Source organism: Nilaparvata lugens, chromosome 6 (genome assembly GCF_014356525.2).
Source record: "Nilaparvata lugens isolate BPH chromosome 6, ASM1435652v1, whole genome shotgun sequence".
NCBI lineage: Eukaryota > Metazoa > Arthropoda > Insecta > Hemiptera > Delphacidae > Nilaparvata > Nilaparvata lugens.
Genome location: NC_052509.1, coordinates 15,095,529 through 15,115,155, shown reverse-complemented (window position 1 = coordinate 15,115,155; position 19,627 = coordinate 15,095,529). Strand labels below are relative to the sequence as shown.

At 34.5% G+C, this 19,627-nt stretch overlaps 2 protein-coding genes across 3 annotated transcripts in view; one reads left to right on the top strand and one right to left on the bottom strand.

The window, feature by feature from the left end:
- The window catches only part of LOC111052818 (gastrula zinc finger protein XlCGF8.2DB), a 12,624-nt gene extending 6,766 nt beyond the window's left edge, over positions 1-5,858 (top strand). Inside the window, exon 3 of the mRNA XM_039430206.1 lies at positions 5,324-5,858. Coding sequence (XP_039286140.1) covers positions 5,324-5,601 — 278 coding nt within the window. The 3' untranslated portion in view covers positions 5,602-5,858. The remainder of the gene's footprint in view (positions 1-5,323) is intronic.
- The window catches only part of LOC111052608, a 24,566-nt gene that overhangs the window by 1,872 nt on the left and 3,067 nt on the right, over positions 1-19,627 (bottom strand). Inside the window, exons 4-9 of one of the 2 annotated variants that reach the window (XM_039430204.1) lie at positions 19,132-19,341; positions 17,594-17,709; positions 14,810-14,928; positions 12,431-12,614; positions 9,175-9,385; positions 5,623-7,102 (exon numbers count right to left, since the gene is read on the bottom strand). In XM_039430204.1, coding sequence (XP_039286138.1) covers positions 6,987-7,102; positions 9,175-9,385; positions 12,431-12,614; positions 14,810-14,928; positions 17,594-17,709; positions 19,132-19,341 — 956 coding nt within the window. In that variant the 3' untranslated portion in view covers positions 5,623-6,986. Of the gene's footprint in view, positions 1-5,622; positions 7,103-9,174; positions 9,386-12,430; positions 12,615-14,809; positions 14,929-17,593; positions 17,710-19,131; positions 19,342-19,627 lie in introns of those variants that run through there. The other variant, XM_039430205.1, reaches the window with a different exon arrangement.

The following is a 19,627-nucleotide window of genomic DNA, read 5'->3' as shown; positions in this document are numbered from 1 at the left end:
TTTTCAAGTCTAAAGGGAACAAACACACATACAGACATTCATTTCATTCATTGCTTTCCGAAAAATTAAGGTACCCCAATTTCTAAACGGCAGCTAAATTACTAAACGGTCCCCTGAGTCCAAAAAAGTGGTTTTTGGGTATTGGTCTGTATGTGTGTGTATGAGTGTATGTGCGTCTGTGTACACGATATCTCATCTCCCAATTAACGGAATGACTTGAAATTTGGAACTTAAGGTCCTTCCCCTATAAGGATCCGACACGAACAATTTCGATCAAATGCAATTCAAGATGGCGGCTAAAATGGCGAAAATGTTGTCAAAAACAGGGTTTTTCGCGATTTTCTCGAAAACGACTCCAACGATTTCTATCTAATTTATTATACCTAGAATAGTTATTGATAAGCTCTATCAACTGCCACGAGTCCCATATCTGTAAAAAATTTCAGGAGGTCCGCTCCATCTATGCAAAGTTTGATTTTAGTTTCCAAATTATCAGGCTTCAGATACAATCTAAACAAAACATTTAAGTGGAAAAGATTAAGCATGAAAATCTCTACAATTGATGTCTTGTTACATTTTCACCTAAAATTGAAAATAAGCTCGAAATTCGAGAAAATGTGATTATTCAATTGCAAACTGTTGGCAACTGTTGATTCTATTAAATCATTCACTATGAAGAGATAGCAGACCTCGTGTGTCTCCAGCGTATTGTCCTGTCACCAGCTGGCTCAGATATTTGAATAGTGGACTTGAGATGCGCGTGAACACTAGCGTCAGTTGATCAATTTTCATAACGGCAAGGGAAGTTGTGTGAGTGCGCCACACCAGATTTTTACTTTCCTTGCCTTATTACCATAGGTAAGATAAGATAAGAATGTTTATTTCGCCAAAATTACATAGTTACAAAACATGAATGATACATACAAAATTCATAATAAAAATGTAAATTTTCTATATGTTTCAAGGTCCCCTGAGCCCAAGAAAGTGGTTTTTGGGTATTGGTCTGTATGTGTGTGTGTGCGTGTGTGTGTGTGTGTGTATGAGTGTATGTGCGTCTGTGTACACTATATCTCGTTTCCCAATCAATGGGATGACTTGAAATTTGGAACTTAAGGTCCTTACACTATAAGGATACGACACGAACAATTTCGATCAAATGCAATACAAGATGGCGGCTAAAATGGCGAAAATGATGTCAAAAACAGGGGTTTTCGCGATTTTCTCGAAAACGGCTCCAACGATTTTGATTAAATTCATACCTAAAATAGTCATTTATAAGCTCTATCAACTGCCACAAGTCCCTTATCAGTAAAAATTTCAGGAGCTCCGCCCTATCTATGCAAAGTTTGATTTTAATTTCCAATTATCAGGCTTCAGATACAATTTAAACAAAAAATTTCGAGTGGAATAGATTGAGCATAAGAATCTCTACAATTAATGTTCAGTAACATTTTCACCTAAAATTGAAAATAAACTCGAAAATCGAGAAAATGTGATTATCCAATTGCAAACTATTGGCAACTGTTGATTCTATTAAATGATTCACTATGAAGAGATAGCAGACCTCGTGTGTCTCCAGCGTATTGTCCTGTCACCAGCTGGCTCAGATATTTGAATAGTATACTTGAGATGCGCGTGAACACTAGCGTCAGTTGATCAATTTTCATAACGGCAAGGAAAGTTGTGTGAGTGCGCCACACCAGATTTTTATTTATATAGATGAAACCATATAGAGATCAAATTATATAGATCAAATGCAATACAAGATGGCGGCTAAAATGACGAAAATGATGTCAAAAACAGGGGTTTTCGCGATTTTCTCGAAAACGGCTCCAACGATTTTGATTAAATTCATACCTAAAATAGTCATTTATAAGCTCTATCAACTGCCACAAGTCCCTTATCAGTAAAAATTTCAGGAGCTCCGCCCTATCTATGCAAAGTTTGATTTTAATTTCCAATTATCAGGCTTCAGATACAATTTAAACAAAAAATTTCGAGTGGAATAGATTGAGCATAAGAATCTCTACAATTAATGTTCAGTAACATTTTCACCTAAAATTGAAAATAAACTCGAAAATCGAGAAAATGTGATTATCCAATTGCAAACTATTGGCAACTGTTGATTCTATTAAATGATTCACTATGAAGAGATAGCAGACCTCGTGTGTCTCCAGCGTATTGTCCTGTCACCAGCTGGCTCAGATATTTGAATAGTATACTTGAGATGCGCGTGAACACTAGCGTCAGTTGATCAATTTTCATAACGGCAAGGAAAGTTGTGTGAGTGCGCCACACCAGATTTTTATTTATATAGATGAAACCATATAGAGATCAAATTTATATAGATCAAATGCAATACAAGATGGCGGCTAAAATGACGAAAATGATGTCAAAAACAGGGGTTTTCGCGATTTTCTCGAAAACGGCTCCAACGATTTTGATTAAATTCATACCTAAAATAGTCATTTATAAGCTCTATCAACTGCCACAAGTCCCTTATCAGTAAAAATTTCAGGAGCTCCGCCCTATCTATGCAAAGTTTGATTTTAATTTCCAATTATCAGGCTTCAGATACAATTTAAACAAAAAATTTCGAGTGGAATAGATTGAGCATAAGAATCTCTACAATTAATGTTCAGTAACATTTTCACCTAAAATTGAAAATAAACTCGAAAATCGAGAAAATGTGATTATCCAATTGCAACTATTGGCAACTGTTGATTCTATTAAATGATTCACTATGAAGAGATAGCAGACCTCGTGTGTCTCCAGCGTATTGTCCTGTCACCAGCTGGCTCAGATATTTGAATAGTATACTTGAGATGCGCGTGAACACTAGCGTCAGTTGATCAATTTTCATAACGGCAAGGAAAGTTGTGTGAGTGCGCCACACCAGATTTTTATTTATATAGATGAAACCATATAGAGATCAAATTATATAGATCAAATGCAATACAAGATGGCGGCTAAAATGACGAAAATGATGTCAAAAACAGGGGTTTTCGCGATTTTCTCGAAAACGGCTCCAACGATTTTGATTAAATTCATACCTAAAATAGTCATTTATAAGCTCTATCAACTGCCACAAGTCCCTTATCAGTAAAAATTCAGGAGCTCCGCCCTATCTATGCAAAGTTTGATTTTAATTTCCAATTATCAGGCTTCAGATACAATTTAAACAAAAAATTTCGAGTGGAATAGATTGAGCATAAGAATCTCTACAATTAATGTTCAGTAACATTTTCACCTAAAATTGAAAATAAACTCGAAAATCGAGAAAATGTGATTATCCAATTGCAAACTATTGGCAACTGTTGATTCTATTAAATGATTCACTATGAAGAGATAGCAGACCTCGTGTGTCTCCAGCGTATTGTCCTGTCACCAGCTGGCTCAGATATTTGAATAGTATACTTGAGATGCGCGTGAACACTAGCGTCAGTTGATCAATTTTCATAACGGCAAGGAAAGTTGTGTGAGTGCGCCACACCAGATTTTTATTTATATAGATGAAACCATATAGAGATCAAATTTATATAGATCAAATGCAATACAAGATGGCGGCTAAAATGACGAAAATGATGTCAAAAACAGGGGTTTTCGCGATTTTCTCGAAAACGGCTCCAACGATTTTGATTAAATTCATACCTAAAATAGTCATTTATAAGCTCTATCAACTGCCACAAGTCCCTTATCAGTAAAAATTTCAGGAGCTCCGCCCTATCTATGCAAAGTTTGATTTTAATTTCCAATTATCAGGCTTCAGATACAATTTAAACAAAAAATTTCGAGTGGAATAGATTGAGCATAAGAATCTCTACAATTAATGTTCAGTAACATTTTCACCTAAAATGAAAATAAACTCGAAAATCGAGAAAATGTGATTATCCAATTGCAAACTATTGGCAACTGTTGATTCTATTAAATGATTCACTATGAAGAGATAGCAGACCTCGTGTGTCTCCAGCGTATTGTCCTGTCACCAGCTGGCTCAGATATTTGAATAGTATACTTGAGATGCGCGTGAACACTAGCGTCAGTTGATCAATTTTCATAACGGCAAGGAAAGTTGTGTGAGTGCGCCACACCAGATTTTTATTTATATAGATGAAACCATATAGAGATCAAATTTATATAGATCAAATGCAATACAAGATGGCGGCTAAAATGACGAAAATGATGTCAAAAACAGGGGTTTTCGCGATTTTCTCGAAAACGGCTCCAACGATTTTGATTAAATTCATACCTAAAATAGTCATTTATAAGCTCTATCAACTGCCACAAGTCCCTTATCAGTAAAAATTTCAGGAGCTCCGCCCTATCTATGCAAAGTTTGATTTTAATTTCCAATTATCAGGCTTCAGATACAATTTAAACAAAAAATTTCGAGTGGAATAGATTGAGCATAAGAATCTCTACAATTAATGTTCAGTAACATTTTCACCTAAAATTGAAAATAAACTCGAAAATCGAGAAAATGTGATTATCCAATTGCAAACTATTGGCAACTGTTGATTCTATTAAATGATTCACTATGAAGAGATAGCAGACCTCGTGTGTCTCCAGCGTATTGTCCTGTCACCAGCTGGCTCAGATATTTGAATAGTATACTTGAGATGCGCGTGAACACTAGCGTCAGTTGATCAATTTTCATAACGGCAAGGAAAGTTGTGTGAGTGCGCCACACCAGATTTTTATTTATATAGATGAAACCATATAGAGATCAAATTTATATAGATCAAATGCAATACAAGATGGCGGCTAAAATGACGAAAATGATGTCAAAAACAGGGGTTTTCGCGATTTTCTCGAAAACGGCTCCAACGATTTTGATTAAATTCATACCTAAAATAGTCATTTATAAGCTCTATCAACTGCCACAAGTCCCTTATCAGTAAAAATTTCAGGAGCTCCGCCCTATCTATGCAAAGTTTGATTTTAATTTCCAATTATCAGGCTTCAGATACAATTTAAACAAAAAATTTCGAGTGGAATAGATTGAGCATAAGAATCTCTACAATTAATGTTCAGTAACATTTTCACCTAAAATTGAAAATAAACTCGAAAATCGAGAAAATGTGATTATCCAATTGCAAACTATTGGCAACTGTTGATTCTATTAAATGATTCACTATGAAGAGATAGCAGACCTCGTGTGTCTCCAGCGTATTGTCCTGTCACCAGCTGGCTCAGATATTTGAATAGTATACTTGAGATGCGCGTGAACACTAGCGTCAGTTGATCAATTTTCATAACGGCAAGGAAAGTTGTGTGAGTGCGCCACACCAGATTTTTATTTATATAGATGAACTAAAAGCACATAGGAACGTACATGAAAAAAATTGTGACTTCATTTGCGAACAGTGTGGCCAATCTTTTGCCAAACTCGCCAACCTCAATAGGCACAAACTACGTATACATAACCCGGACTACAAGCCGTTTGTTTGTTGTGTTTGCGAGGTAGCTTTCAATGAGAGACGTAATTTGAATGCTCATTTGAAAGTGCATACCGGCTATAAGCCATATAAATGTAAAATATGTTGCAAGGCATTCACAAGGAAGAATTATCTGAAAAAAACATGTATTTATTTTTCATGATAAAAAAGAATAAAATGACGGTTTATTACAAAAATTATTTAATAAACTCTATAATACAGTATTTTTACGATAATTCGTTATTAATTCACACTTCCCAACAAAGTAGTTATACTTTTTATTAAATTAACAAATTAATGCAGAAATACTCAGTCCACTGAAATCAACTGTAATGAATCTTTAATTATTTTTTTCTACAACTGCGCGTAAAGAAAGAATTTACACACTCAATTCTCCTCGTAAAACAGCTTATTTACGAGGAGAATACTTTTTCGCTCGCTAACCATCCGCGCATGCGCAGTAGATTTACTTTACGCTCCCAAATCATTCGCGCATGCGCAGAAGAGTTTCTTTACGCTCCCTAATCAGCTGATTGTAAGCAGCTCGCCAAAAAGTCAGATCTTAACCTAAAAAGTCGGCAATTGTAACTCCGCCGATATAAGTAATTTAACAGGTTTGGGCAGTTGTAGAGAAAATTTTGTATGTAATTCGCTCATAATGCTTCTTTATCTCTCTTGCAAAATTATCACGCTCCGCTTCGCGTCGCGTGATAACTGTTTTGAGCGAGCGATAAAGTCGCGCATTACGCTCTTAATACATAAATAGCTATTTCCTACAGTACCTTGAAAAGTGACCATTCCTGCACTGGTTACAGAACGCAAAGAATCACTTTTCCGCTTTAGTGCGCAAAGTATTACTTTGCGTACTCTTAATACTTTGCCTATTATCTTGCAGCCGTCTCAATCAGCTTTTGACATTGTTGGCGTGTATTTTGAATATGGATTATTAATTTTCAATTGGATTATCAAGTTTAAAATAAATTAAAGTTGTTATTAATAACAAAATTATACAAACATTTGATGGATTTCAGCCATCATTTTACCCATAATCAACCACTTTTCATATTCAATGGTAACTGTAGGAAAAATTTAATGTGAAATACGTGCGCAAAGTTCCTCTGCTGCACTCAAGAAACGATTCCGCCCGAGCCGTTTCCGCCCTTGCCTACGGCTCTGGCGTAAACGTTTCTTTCGGTGCAGCAAACTGTCACTTTGCGTACCAGTTACACAAATAACTATTCCATACATTTGTATTAAAACGGCAGAATGCATTTACGCACAGATGTGTGCTTAGCCAGCTAAGCCCACCTTGTCTGAGACTCAATTCCGAAGCTGAATTGCGAGTCTCTTAAAATCTTGCTAATTTGTACCTAAAATTTGTTAATAAAGTACCTGCATACCCACAAATACCAGCCGTCTTTCAAAAACGCCTTCTATGATTGGTTCTCGTGTAATTAATCAAGATTAAAATTTAACCGGCTGTTGCGCGACCGGGCCTATCTATCCTCAATAGGTGTATAGGGGGCCTATATACCCGGGTATTTCACGTCAATGTTGGGTATTAAATGTCAATACAATCAAACTTGTTGATTGGTAGTTGATGAATAGACTTGGCTTCATCTTTATTCGTTTTGCTGGCGGATTGTCGGTATCAATATCTGGATCTGGAAAGCAGAAAATTTGCAATAAAAATATATTTACAATATTGAGAAAATAATAAATTTTCATGAAGTTTTAACACTGAAATGATGACTTGAAGAGTATAATAATTGTGAAAAAGAAAAAAATATGTAATCACTAAGGCTATTCTATTAGGGCCAGTCCATAAGAGAGGATATGCTGTCTTATTAATGATTAAGAGGCAAGTAATCAGACAGTACCTTTCTGTCTTAACATTCTCTGTGAATAACGATTAACATAAAATACTAGCTGGCCCGGCGAACTTTGTACCGCCAAAATATCAATGTATCTCATGTCACACTTGACTTTACTTGGTGTAACATGAAATTTTTCTGACAATCAATATTTTCATTTACATCTCAATGCGGACTTCCTATGTGCTAAAATGCAGCATTTATTATTCTGAAGACATAGTCTTCTCAATCAATTGGTAGTAACATATTTATATCAGTAAAGTTTTGAATTAAAAAATAGATAGGTTAAATCAGTGTTTCAGAGATGAATTAAATGCGTTCATAGTTGTTGATTGTCAATAGATGGTCCAGGAAATATGCCATATACGATGAATCACACAGAATTCCATATTCTTTCCATCTTCCATTTTAGGATGAATATATTATCAGCTCAACTAAACTTCAGTAATTAATGATGCAATATGAACAACTGTCTTTCATGAGTGAATTATTTTTTCCAACATTTTCCAGTTTCTCAATGATAGGGTGTGATAATTATTGGTATAGGTCTTCTAAGGAACCATTATCTAAAGCTGATACCAATTACTGTAACTATATTACTCTTTACTATTATAGTAATATAGTTACTGAGTACCAATCAAATAAATTTCAACTCCAAACTACTATATTAATACCAATACACAATAATTATCTGTTTATTACAGCTGGTAACTTTAGATGCTAAATCATATTATCACAACATGATCTTGAATCATGATCATCTTTCCGTTCTTCTGTAGCCGCTCGGCCAACAAATTCGGAAACATAGGTCTGTTAAGTTCCAAATCTCAAGTCATTCCGTTAATTGGGAGATGATATATCATGTACACAGACGCACATAAACTCATACACACACACACACACACACAACACACACACACACACAACACACATACATACATACATAGCCTATATATATATATAAAATACCAATACCCAAAAACCACTTTTTTGGACTCAGGGGAGCTTGAAACGTATAGAAATTTAGAAATTGGGGTACCTTAATTTTTTTCGGAAAGCAATACTTTCCTTACCAATGGTAGGTAATAGGGCAAGGAAAGTAAAACTCATTAAGGGTCGGTTTCTGAGCTCGGGATTTAGCTAAGTACTAGACTTTAAACAGCTGGAGTCAGAAAATTGGCTTTCCGAAACGGGGCGGGCGTACTCATGGTCAAGGTCACGTTTAAATTAAATTTCGAAAACTAGAAAATTTATCACAAAATAAAATAAAGAGAAAATAATTAGTTTCAGCTATTTTTAATTATTTAGGAATGTCTCATTTCGGTCAAGGAAAAACGTTTCCATTATTATAAAAATGAGAAAATAAAGATCTATTTTGCTGCAACTATTTACTGCGACTACGACAAGTTTTGGAAAACCAATTTTCTGACTCCAGCTGTTTAAAGTCTAAAACTCGCCTAAATCCCGAGCTCGAAAACCGGCCCTAAGGTACCCACATTTCATTATTTATGTACGTTTTGAGACTTCCTGAGTCCAAAAAGTGTTTTTCTACTTTCTTTGCTCATCTAACAAGGTAAGGAAAGTAGGCTTGCTTTCCGAAAAATACCGTATTGAGGCCCACTGAGTTTAAATAGTAAAAATGATGGTTTCTTGATCCATTCCGAACTGCGATGTATTAACACATCGGGCGGCCAGTCAATAAGTGAACAGAATGTTCATTTACATAAATAATTGACTGCATGTCGTTGTATAAAACATTAAAATAGTGTGTTTAAATAGTTTACATGTACCAAATTGATAAAATGATCATTTTTGCCTTATCTCTCCTAAAACCATTCAAATTTTGCATATTTAAATAGTACCTGAGCAATAGCCGATCTCGCCATTGGCGACGAATCCGAACACAGGAATATTGGCGAAATGTTTGCCGATGATCTGCGCCTCCTTGTTCTCGTTCCTGTAGCGCTCCTGCGCGCGCAGCTCCGAATGCATCCTGGCCTGGCGGTCGATGCACTGTGCCATCACAGCTATGCGCTTGCTGCCGCTCGGAAGGGGGCCCACGTTCCTCGCAAACTGCAACCATATTCCTCTAAATTACTATAGATAAGTGACTCATATTCCTCTACACAAATGAGATAAATCGACTCAGACTCCTTCGCATACAGACACTGAATGTCCAAAAACTGTTCAACAACTAATATTCAAAAATGAAATCGGCAAATCCTCTTTCTGGGCTTATTGCACAGAAAAGCTGATAAATTGCAAACTAATATTCAATTCATTTATTTCCTCTTCAATGATAGAAACGTGTTTGATAATATGAATGAGGGTATGAAGAAGGGCCCCACACAGGATTACCTTGGGGGCTTCATTTAGACTTTAATATTATGCATGTGCATGCAAAGGTATTTGCTACACCAGTTACATTATTTTTGCAATATTTTGTACAATGTATGTTGATTAGTCGAATAAATTATGCGGCCATCGAATAAATTATTATTATACCACTGATAATACAGAAAATGAATATTTTCTAAATGAGAAGAAAAAATAAAAATCTAAGTACCCTTTTTTTCAGAGGCGGCCCTAGAGTTTGCGGGGCCCAAGGCGAAGTTTAACGGTGGGCCCCTTTTAATATCTGAAATAAATAATTGTCAACTATTCACTTAGAAAAAAGTGCTGATTCAATGAACAAGAAATACGTTTGTACTATAAATTTATTATCATCATTCGCAGAGCAACATATGTATTAGGATATACATCGATTAAGTTTTTCTCAATCAGTAATTTAACTGCTTCACTAATTTTCAAGTCCACAGGTATGGTTCGGCAGTACATTTTCAATTCTTCACATAGTTCTTCGCCGTCAATGTCGGAGTTAGATGTAGTTTCTGTCTTAAATGTTAGCGTCTCTTGAAGTTGTTTAAAGAAACTTAAAATCTCTCTATCAGATTTGTCCTTCAATGAATTTAGTCTATAGAGATACCCAAATCTCTCTTCATACTTTTTAAGCTCAATAAATCTCAACTCAGTGCTTTCAGTAATTTTATCAATGAGAATATAGAAAAAATCTGTTCTGAAAAGGTCTTCTGCATTTGAACTTATATCATCTTCTCCTTCATAAGAAAAGCTGTATTTCTTTTTTCTATGTCTAATTTTCTTGAACTCTTTTGATATACTAAGTTCTTCAGCAATCTCATTTGCACTGACCATTGCAGAGACTATTATTTATGTACTCAGCCAACCAAGATAGAAACTTATCGAAGTGATTTATTGCTGATCCTAGGTCCATGTCAGCTCTTTGCCACATTTTACTAATAAACTGAATTTTTACCAATAAATCGTACCAAATAATTAATGAAAGTATGAAATCATACGAGAGAATTTCATTTGTGAGTGTATTACATTCGCTGGCAGTAGCAGAATTATTAGTAGAATCTGTAAGTTCTTGGCAATCTCTTTTAGTTAATAACGAAAAGCTTTAACACTTTCTACTCTACATTCCCATCTAGTTTCTGATAGAGGCTTCAAAGTAAGGGTAATATTTGTTTTGTTTTTTTAGAATACTCTATCTATTAGATGAAGCAGAAAACAATGTATAAAGCCTTTGTAACGTTCCAAAAAACATACAAGCCATACATTAGCCGAAACTACAATTACCCTAACAGCTAATAGTTAATGCACACCCACTCCAAGTGCGTTTGAGTAAACAATAATCATAATCTAGAAATTAGTTGTACATAGGATCGAAGTTTTGCCGATTATATAGGATATTTCAAATTGAAAAATTAAATTTTAAAATTCCTTTTTAATTTTTTTTCTGTGTGGGGCCCCAGGCGCCGCCTTGTTCGCCTTCATGTAGGGCCGCCTCTGTTTTTTTAGATGGTTTATTTACGACATGTTTCGGCCATGATGCCATTGAGAAATTATAATTTGATGGCCAATCAATCCAATATTATTCTTCATATGGGCTTTATGGACACTCAATATTACTGTACAATATCAGTGCCTACCCATAACATTAAACCAGGCAACTAGAATAAACAAGTGAAATTGATGTTGATTGTGAGATTGGATGCCCTTAACTTAACTGCCCGTTTTTAGCGATTGAAGACATAAATGAGCTCCTTCTGACTACTGAGCAACAAAATCATGTGTCTAATCGGGCTTTGTTACGTGAGGTCCACGTTATAATGGCAGTGAAGAAAGATAGGAGAAAAACGTTGCCAAGTCTCTCAATTTTGCCACTGATTGTACAGAGCTGTTACTCAATTCATCCCATTAAATTTGATCTAATAATAATTATCATTTCCTTGATAAAATCATGTCAAATTAATCAAGAAAAAAATTTTTTTTCATAATTATTTGATTCAAAAATTTGCTTCCATAACTAAGATCAGATTTTTATTTCTGCACAAACCTGAAATGGCGGCTAATTTAAAAAGCTGTGATACACCAATCTGAATTTCAAAACAACAGAAATTAAGTTAATTGGTAGGTATTCTATTCCAATTTCTTTTAAAAATGATAGAAAAATAGATTTTTTTTAAATAAGTAATTTCAATGGAAATAATCCTGAAATAACATTTCAATATTATTTATACCGGTACGAGTAGGTCTAACCTAAACGTGTAGGCTAACTGAAGCATGGATGAAGTCTATGATGGTTAGTTATCAACTTTTAAAATGTCATTTCAGGTATTTTAATTTGTGTTTCTCATACGGTTATGTCTAAAAATTATTTCATTGTTTCAATAATACATTTTAAATCAATTATACGGCTTGTGTACCAAAGTATTTTGATAGAATGGAGAAAAAAATGGCGGCTGAGTTACTTTTGTACAGTCACTGTCAAAAGTAAAAATAAAATATTCTGGTAAACAGACAACATTGAAGGCTGGAGAGAGATAGCACTATCTGTTTTGATGTATGATAGAAAAGGACAGCAAGAATATTGCCAATCGTACACTGCCATTATAACGTGGACCTCACTATAGTTGTATGTGTGCTATAGTTTACTTTGACGTCTCTGCAACCGGGCAATAGTGCTCATAGCCAATGGGTGATTTTAGTGAGTTAGTGAGGTTAGTTTGAAATAGATTGTAATATTATACTGACGGCAGCAACTTGATCTTCGATTTTGTCGAGTTTGGAGTAGTGGGGCTTGAGCATGAATGAGTTGGCTGTGACGTTGTCCCCCCTCACCACAATGGCGAACATGGGGGCACGACCACCCGCTCCCCGTGGCCAGCTCACTCCGCCCCGCAGCCGGCCCCCTCCTAGTGCGAAACACGTGTTGTCGCTGCAAACAAATCACAATATAGTAAAAATATTAATCATTATTGAAGAATATAGTATTAAACTAATCAATAATATTAGCAATTACATAGAATATTATGATTTAAAACATTGATACAAAAACAAGTATTAATTGAATGTTTTTTAAATTATTATTATTACAATAATATTATTTATGTTGAACATTATAACCCTATAATGTACGTTCTATTTATTAGTTTGTCTATTTGTTATTATTTGTTTATTTTATTACTCAACTGGGCCTGAAAAAAAACATAAGCATATATAGACTATTATATTACAATAATATCAAGATGAAATAAAAAAGAGCTGTTTGTAGTTTTACGTTGTGGACCCAGAAAAGGATAGTACCACCGGCTTTGTCGAATGATAGACAAGGATAGCAAAACCAAAGGTTTTGATCAAATACTGTCATTATAACGTGGACCTCACTATAGAAGTTCATAGCTCAATTCAATAACGAGAAGAAGTTGACGTTTCAAGAAAAAAGTAGGTAGTTTTTAATCATTGATTAACATTATTTAGATTAGCCTACGTTACGTTAGAATAATATTTCAAAAAATCTTGAGATTTTTAATTTTTTTGTGCATTTATCATAAAAATTTTCGTGTTATTATTACTGTAAAATTATTGTTATTGTAAAATCAGTACGGAAATTATTTCACCAACTCGGTTTCGATATGGAGAATATGATCCTTGTATGGTACCTCAGGTCAAATAAGTTACGGAAATGAAGACTATGTCCACTGTTCCTAATAATTATCACTATTTGTTCAATGAGATGAGTTGAATGTTTTCTTCAAGCTCATGATTCCTGAGATATCAGGCTCCATACTTGACACATTCACTCTAAAATCTGACCGCATGTCGAGTCGATTTCTAAACTTGTTTTTCATAAATCACATTGATGAAAAATTAATGGTTGTTCACAACGGTAAGTCGTTGCGGAAAGGCTTAACCTCAATGCCTTTTCTCCAAGCTCTTTATAGTTCTTTCGTGCTGTTTCCCAAAAAACGATTTACTATCAAATTGGTTTTTCATTTCACTAAAGCTGGATAAATCCACAAGTTGATCTTGTTCGTTTTCCGTGAGCCCGCAAATCTTACCTATATCTTGACAGCAGAAGGGATTTTAACCCAATTATAATCTGGGTCAGTTTCAGGAAAATACTCCCTAAAACTGATTGCTAAGCTGCGTAAATATTCTGCTATTTTATTATTTATTAGATCAGGTAAATTTTCCTCAAAAGCCTCCACGAATTGCTTCAAAGTAGAGGAATTCGTGAATGATTTGTTTTTTACCTGCAATGCCCACATTCGGCACTTTTTCACCATAGCACTAATTTTATCTTCCACTTTAAAAATGTCAACATTTTTCCCCTGCAAACTTTGATTCAGCCCATTTAAACTTTTAAAAACATCAGCTAGATAAGCACCTGAGCAGAGCCAGGAAAAATCTGTGAGCAAAACTGCGTAATTAGTATCGATGAGAAAAATACGGACCTCATCTCTATTCAATTTAAATTATACCCGTACTTTCCCTAAATTTTCGGTTTATATGTCGCGGACCCCCACAACATGCTCCGCGGACCACCAGTTGGGAACCGCTGCTCTATGCTATTTATTATACATCAGCCGGGACCATAAGTGCCCATCCGATAAGATAATAAGGGAATGACTTGTTTCATAAAACTTATGTCACTTAATGCAGGAGAATCACCATTCCAATTACATGCTCAATATAGCCGATAAAATCAGCTGTTCCTGTACAGGACTTGTAAGTTTTTATGAAACAGGGGCCTGGAAACGTTTGTTCATTTCTAGGTTCGAACCCGGGAACACTAGGCTAGCACTATATCCACTAGACCACGGAGCACTCATGAGTTGAATGGGGAACATTGATGTTGTGTGTAAGGAGTACTGAAATTTCGTAGTGAATCTTCTATAATAATAATTCATTTCTATTTATCAAATCCTACAATCACCACCATAAAGCAATGATATTTTCATGTTCGATTGTGGCATAAAACTGCTTGTATGAGATAAACTTGGAGTATCGCTAGAGAGGTGATCAGAATCATAATTGCAGTGGGACCATATTCGTTGCATACAGTTGGATATAAATCACAATTCATTTTTAATTGACAATTAATTTTAAATTGATAATTAGTTCACTTACCTGACTTCGAAAAACTCCAAAAAAGTGCGTAGACACTTGATAACTTGCGCATTACGATTACGCAATCGACAATCTATTAGAAGGACGCATTTGATTGGCATATCAACCCAGGGCGGAGACTAGAACAAAAATGAATGAAATTTTCAGTATTTTAAAAGCCTATTCAATTTCTCGCAGTATCGTACATTAAAATATTTCTTTCATTAAGTTAAGAAAAGAATGAATAAACTACAGTGAGGTCCACGTAATAATGGCAGTGGAGAAAGTTGGGAGAACAGTGTTGGCGATTCTCTGCCTTGCCACTGCCTTCTATAGAGCTGATGCCGTTAACTGTTCATTCTTAGTTAAAGCAATAAATTATATTTCATTTGTCAAGAAAAACTATTTTTCAATCGTTAAATAACAAACTTTTATAATTGAGATTGAATATTTTGTTACGTATATTTCTAAATTTTTAAAAAAGCGATCTGGCAACGATGCAGAGCTAGAAAAGGATAGCGCTATTTGCTAAGTCGAATGCTAGACAAGTAAGTATAGTAACACCAATGTTAATCAAGTACTGTCATTAATACGTGGACCTCAATATAGAATTTAGAAAGAAAGGCACTTATACATTCGTGATTAAGTAGTTCATTTTACTAGCATGTATGTGTGTGTATGAATTACCATTACTTAACAGTCAACGCTCGTGAATTGAAGAAACAGGTGAATTGACCCACGAACAGACGTTTTAGTCTATGTGAGCAATTACTATTTTATTAGGGTATTGGTACGCTGTACATTTATTATAATAATACATACATTATAATACCGAAATATGAGTATTTGGGTGCGTGGTTCTCTGAGAATGGAAAAATAGATGTTGAGGTGCTGAACAGGGTACGGAAAGGTTCACTGGCTTACTATTCCGTCAAAGACTGTATATTTGGTAAGAAAGAGATCAGTAAGAGGATAAAGAACCAGGTATACAGATCAATAATTGAGCCAATCTTACTGTACGGGAGTGATAGCTGACCCATGAAAATAAAATAAGAACGGTGGAAATGAAATGTCATAGAAAAACATTGGTGAAGACAAAAAGGGATAGAATCCGGAACACCAGAATAAGAGAGGAAGTTGGCATGAGAGATGTAAGTGATGGGATTGAAATGAGGCAGCTTAAATGGTATGGACATATACAGCGGATAGATGACAGTAGAAAAGCGAAACAGTTTGTGAATGTGAGAGTGCAGGGAAGGAGAACTGTAGGACGACCGAGGTACTCAGGACATGAGGACAGAATTGAGGAGATTGGAAGGAGAAGAGGGAAGACTGTTCCGGAGATGAGAAGGATGGCGATGGACAGACGGGTATGCAAGAACTGGGTCGAGGCTACCCCAACGCTGTAAAGGCATAGTGGGGAGAGACAAAGAATACACTATAATACTAATATAATTCATAATAATGATAATATTCAATAAAAGTAGTGTTAGTGTTATTCTCACTATTATGTATTGTTATAATATAATTAATTCAAATATTTGTAGCGTTACAATACCATGTGTCTGTTTAAGTGCATGCATGCAACATAAAAGGAGAAGAGAGGAGTTAAAAGTTTGAAGCAAATGCAAATATTCTATAAAAATAAATAAAATTCAACTCAATTATTTCTGTTCGGCGAGCTCAATCACATGTCTGTCAGGTGTCGGTAAATATGAAAATGGCTTCTACTATCTATTTTCTAATCTACTTTTATCAATTTTAATCATCCATAGAACCACTACCTCCGTAAACAAGTTACTACTACTTGTTTACGGAGGTAGTGATAGAGCACCTCTTAAGGTTACGTGCCACCAAACGCTAACTTCACTTAATATTACTTTACTGCGAAGCTTTTAGACTTAAATCTATTGAAAGAGCGCAGTAGCAGTTGGGATAATATCATTCCAGTCCCTTAAGATCAATGTAGTGAAACAGTCATATCATGCATTCTTTTTGGAACACATAAAATCTACTGTTTACATCACATTTTCTAGAAAAAAAACATTTGATGAAGTATTCAATGTAGCAAGGCAATTGCTTTCTCAAATTTTAAATATTCCTTCCAAAAATATTTCAACTTCCATCCGTTTATTTTTGCTTCAATTATTAATTTACTTTTAGAATTCTTTTATTCTTTAATGATTCAATCAAGTACATCATCAAAAATGATAGGGAGAGAAAAATAAGGTAACCTTGTGTTATTCCTCAAAAATAAAATTAAAAAGTAATTGCTCTGAAGAATTGAATTATCTTCCCAATGACGTATAGAACGCACATTTCTATCCATAAATAAGGATGCTACGTGAAAAATATTACATTGATCTTAATAAAACAATATAAAAATCTTGAAGCACCCTTTATTTTTTTTAAAACTTAATAGTTCAACAACTAGTTTCGGTGATCGTCAGGTTATAAAATAGGTTTATAAACTGACGATGGTGTGATCACCGAAACTAGTTGTTGAACTATTTTACTTTTTTTAAATAAAGGGTGTTTCAAGATTTTTATATTGTTTTATTAATTTAAAAAGTAGCCCATATGAATGAAGTGTTTTTTAGATTGATCTTATTTCTTCGAGGTTGAGCGATAGAGAGGATTAAACAGTTCCGGCTAGTAAAGAATATTTTCATTCCATTCATGTTATGGGGCATAATTCAATATGGTCAATTGATACCGCTCATAATAGTTATACTGTAAACATTATACTCTAAACCCTACTATACTATACTAAAAAACTACAAGAAGATGAAGAAAAGGTGTTACCTTGGGAAATGACTCCAACCGTATTTCCTTATTCTCTAAATGAAATTTGACTAAATCATAATGAACGCCAGGCATACGAGGTAGTACTAGAGCTGATGACGCCTTTCCTGAGGATGCTACAAATTGAAATAACTAATTAGAAAATGTTGATTGAAAAATTACATTACTTATAAAATTATACAAAATTATTGGTCTCTCCAAAAAATATTTTTTCCACGAATTCAATCTGCTTATTTGAAACGAACAGTCTTTCTTTTTTCCATGAGCTATTGTTTCAAAATGACTTTTCCCCGAGTTAAATAAGAACTCGCTATGTTCATTCAATGAAATTGAAACTTGTTTTTGTTTATACTTTCTAGGGAAACTGTTGTACACTTGTATTTTGTGTTGAGAGAACAATTATGGGATATTATTCTTGTGCTCTCATATGTATCTCAAATAAAAAAAATATGAGTCTAAAAATCATCTAAATCAGTAGATTTACTCATCATAATCACACTCATATAATAATCATCATCTGTATCATCACCAATGCACAAGCCTGGAGCACATGAGGGCATCACACTCAGCAAATATTATATGAATAGTTCTAGGCTAATTCCCGATTGCTTATTCAAAAACAATATTCCAGCAAAGAGAAATACTTTCTATTTTTATAAAGGTTGTTCATTTTAGATGTACAGTATAATTCGATGAGTATGCATTTCTGAAAATGATAGAAGTTTGAATAACATACAATATTGAATGAAAACTGTTTAATTTTATTGATGTCAATTACATGGCTTTACAATTTTCAACAGTATTGGTTGAACCACAAATCTGCAGTTCATTACTCCAATAAAAAGTGGAATTGACAAAATTTATGTGTTTCATACATTATCACGACGTTGCACAATTACAGTAATAACAGAGATTTTACTAATAAGTAGATAGGATATTATTTTTGGCCTCTAGTAAGGTCCAGGTTATAATGTCAGTATTTGATTAACTTTGGTGTTGCTATCATTGTCTATCATTCGACAAAGCAGATAGCGCTATCCCTTTTTAGCTCCACAACATTGTCAGGTTGTTTATAAAAAAATATAAATATAATTAACTAACAAAATATTCAAACTCAATTATGAAAATGTATTATTTGATCATTGAAAAATAGATTTTCAAGACAAATAAAATATAATTCATTATTTTAAACAAAATGAACAGTTTATTACATCAGATATTATATGGGTATCATCTATCCTTTATAGAAGGCATTGGCAAGGCAGAGAATCGTTGTTCTCCTATTTTCTTCCATTGCCGTGGATCATAACGTGAACCTTACTATATAAGGATTAGTGTTCGATATTTATTTTCATTTTGGAAAAAGTTCTTGGATGAGCATGCATTTTCGATAGTTATATGCAATATTGTTCATTTTGCAAAAAGTGCTTAGATGAGTATGCATTTCTGAAAATGGACAATTTTTCAATAGTAACATTTTTTTATAAAAAAAAATTAACTATGCGTTACTACTGAATAAGGATTAGAGAGTTTCTTACCCATTGAGAACACATAGAGTTTTTCGAAGTTTGTCCTGGTTTGATGGAAGCCGAACGGGCGTGTGCATTGTTGTATTCCACATAAGGCGCCAAGTGAACATTTTAGGGGGGCGTGGGCGGGCACACATCCTATTACTCCGTCGCAAACAAAATCCAGTAGACCTGTGGGCGGATGTAGACCATGCTCTTCATCCACTTTCCTAATTATTTCTGCAAGTACAAAAATCTCTTTCACACTCACTTTCCTTGCCATGATAATATATTTCTCACTTGTATCATAGAGAAAAGATAGCATAAGAAAATATCCCATGGTATAGGCCGTTTATGTTCCAAATAACAAGACCGGGAGAAAGTGTAAGAACGACACAGAGACCAGCGTCACATAGCTTTACGAAAAGAACTGCCATGATTATACGCTTGAGTTTACAGTGAAATTTGTAACATAAACGCCCTATGCCATGGGATATCTTCGTATGCTATTTTTTCTCTATGCTAG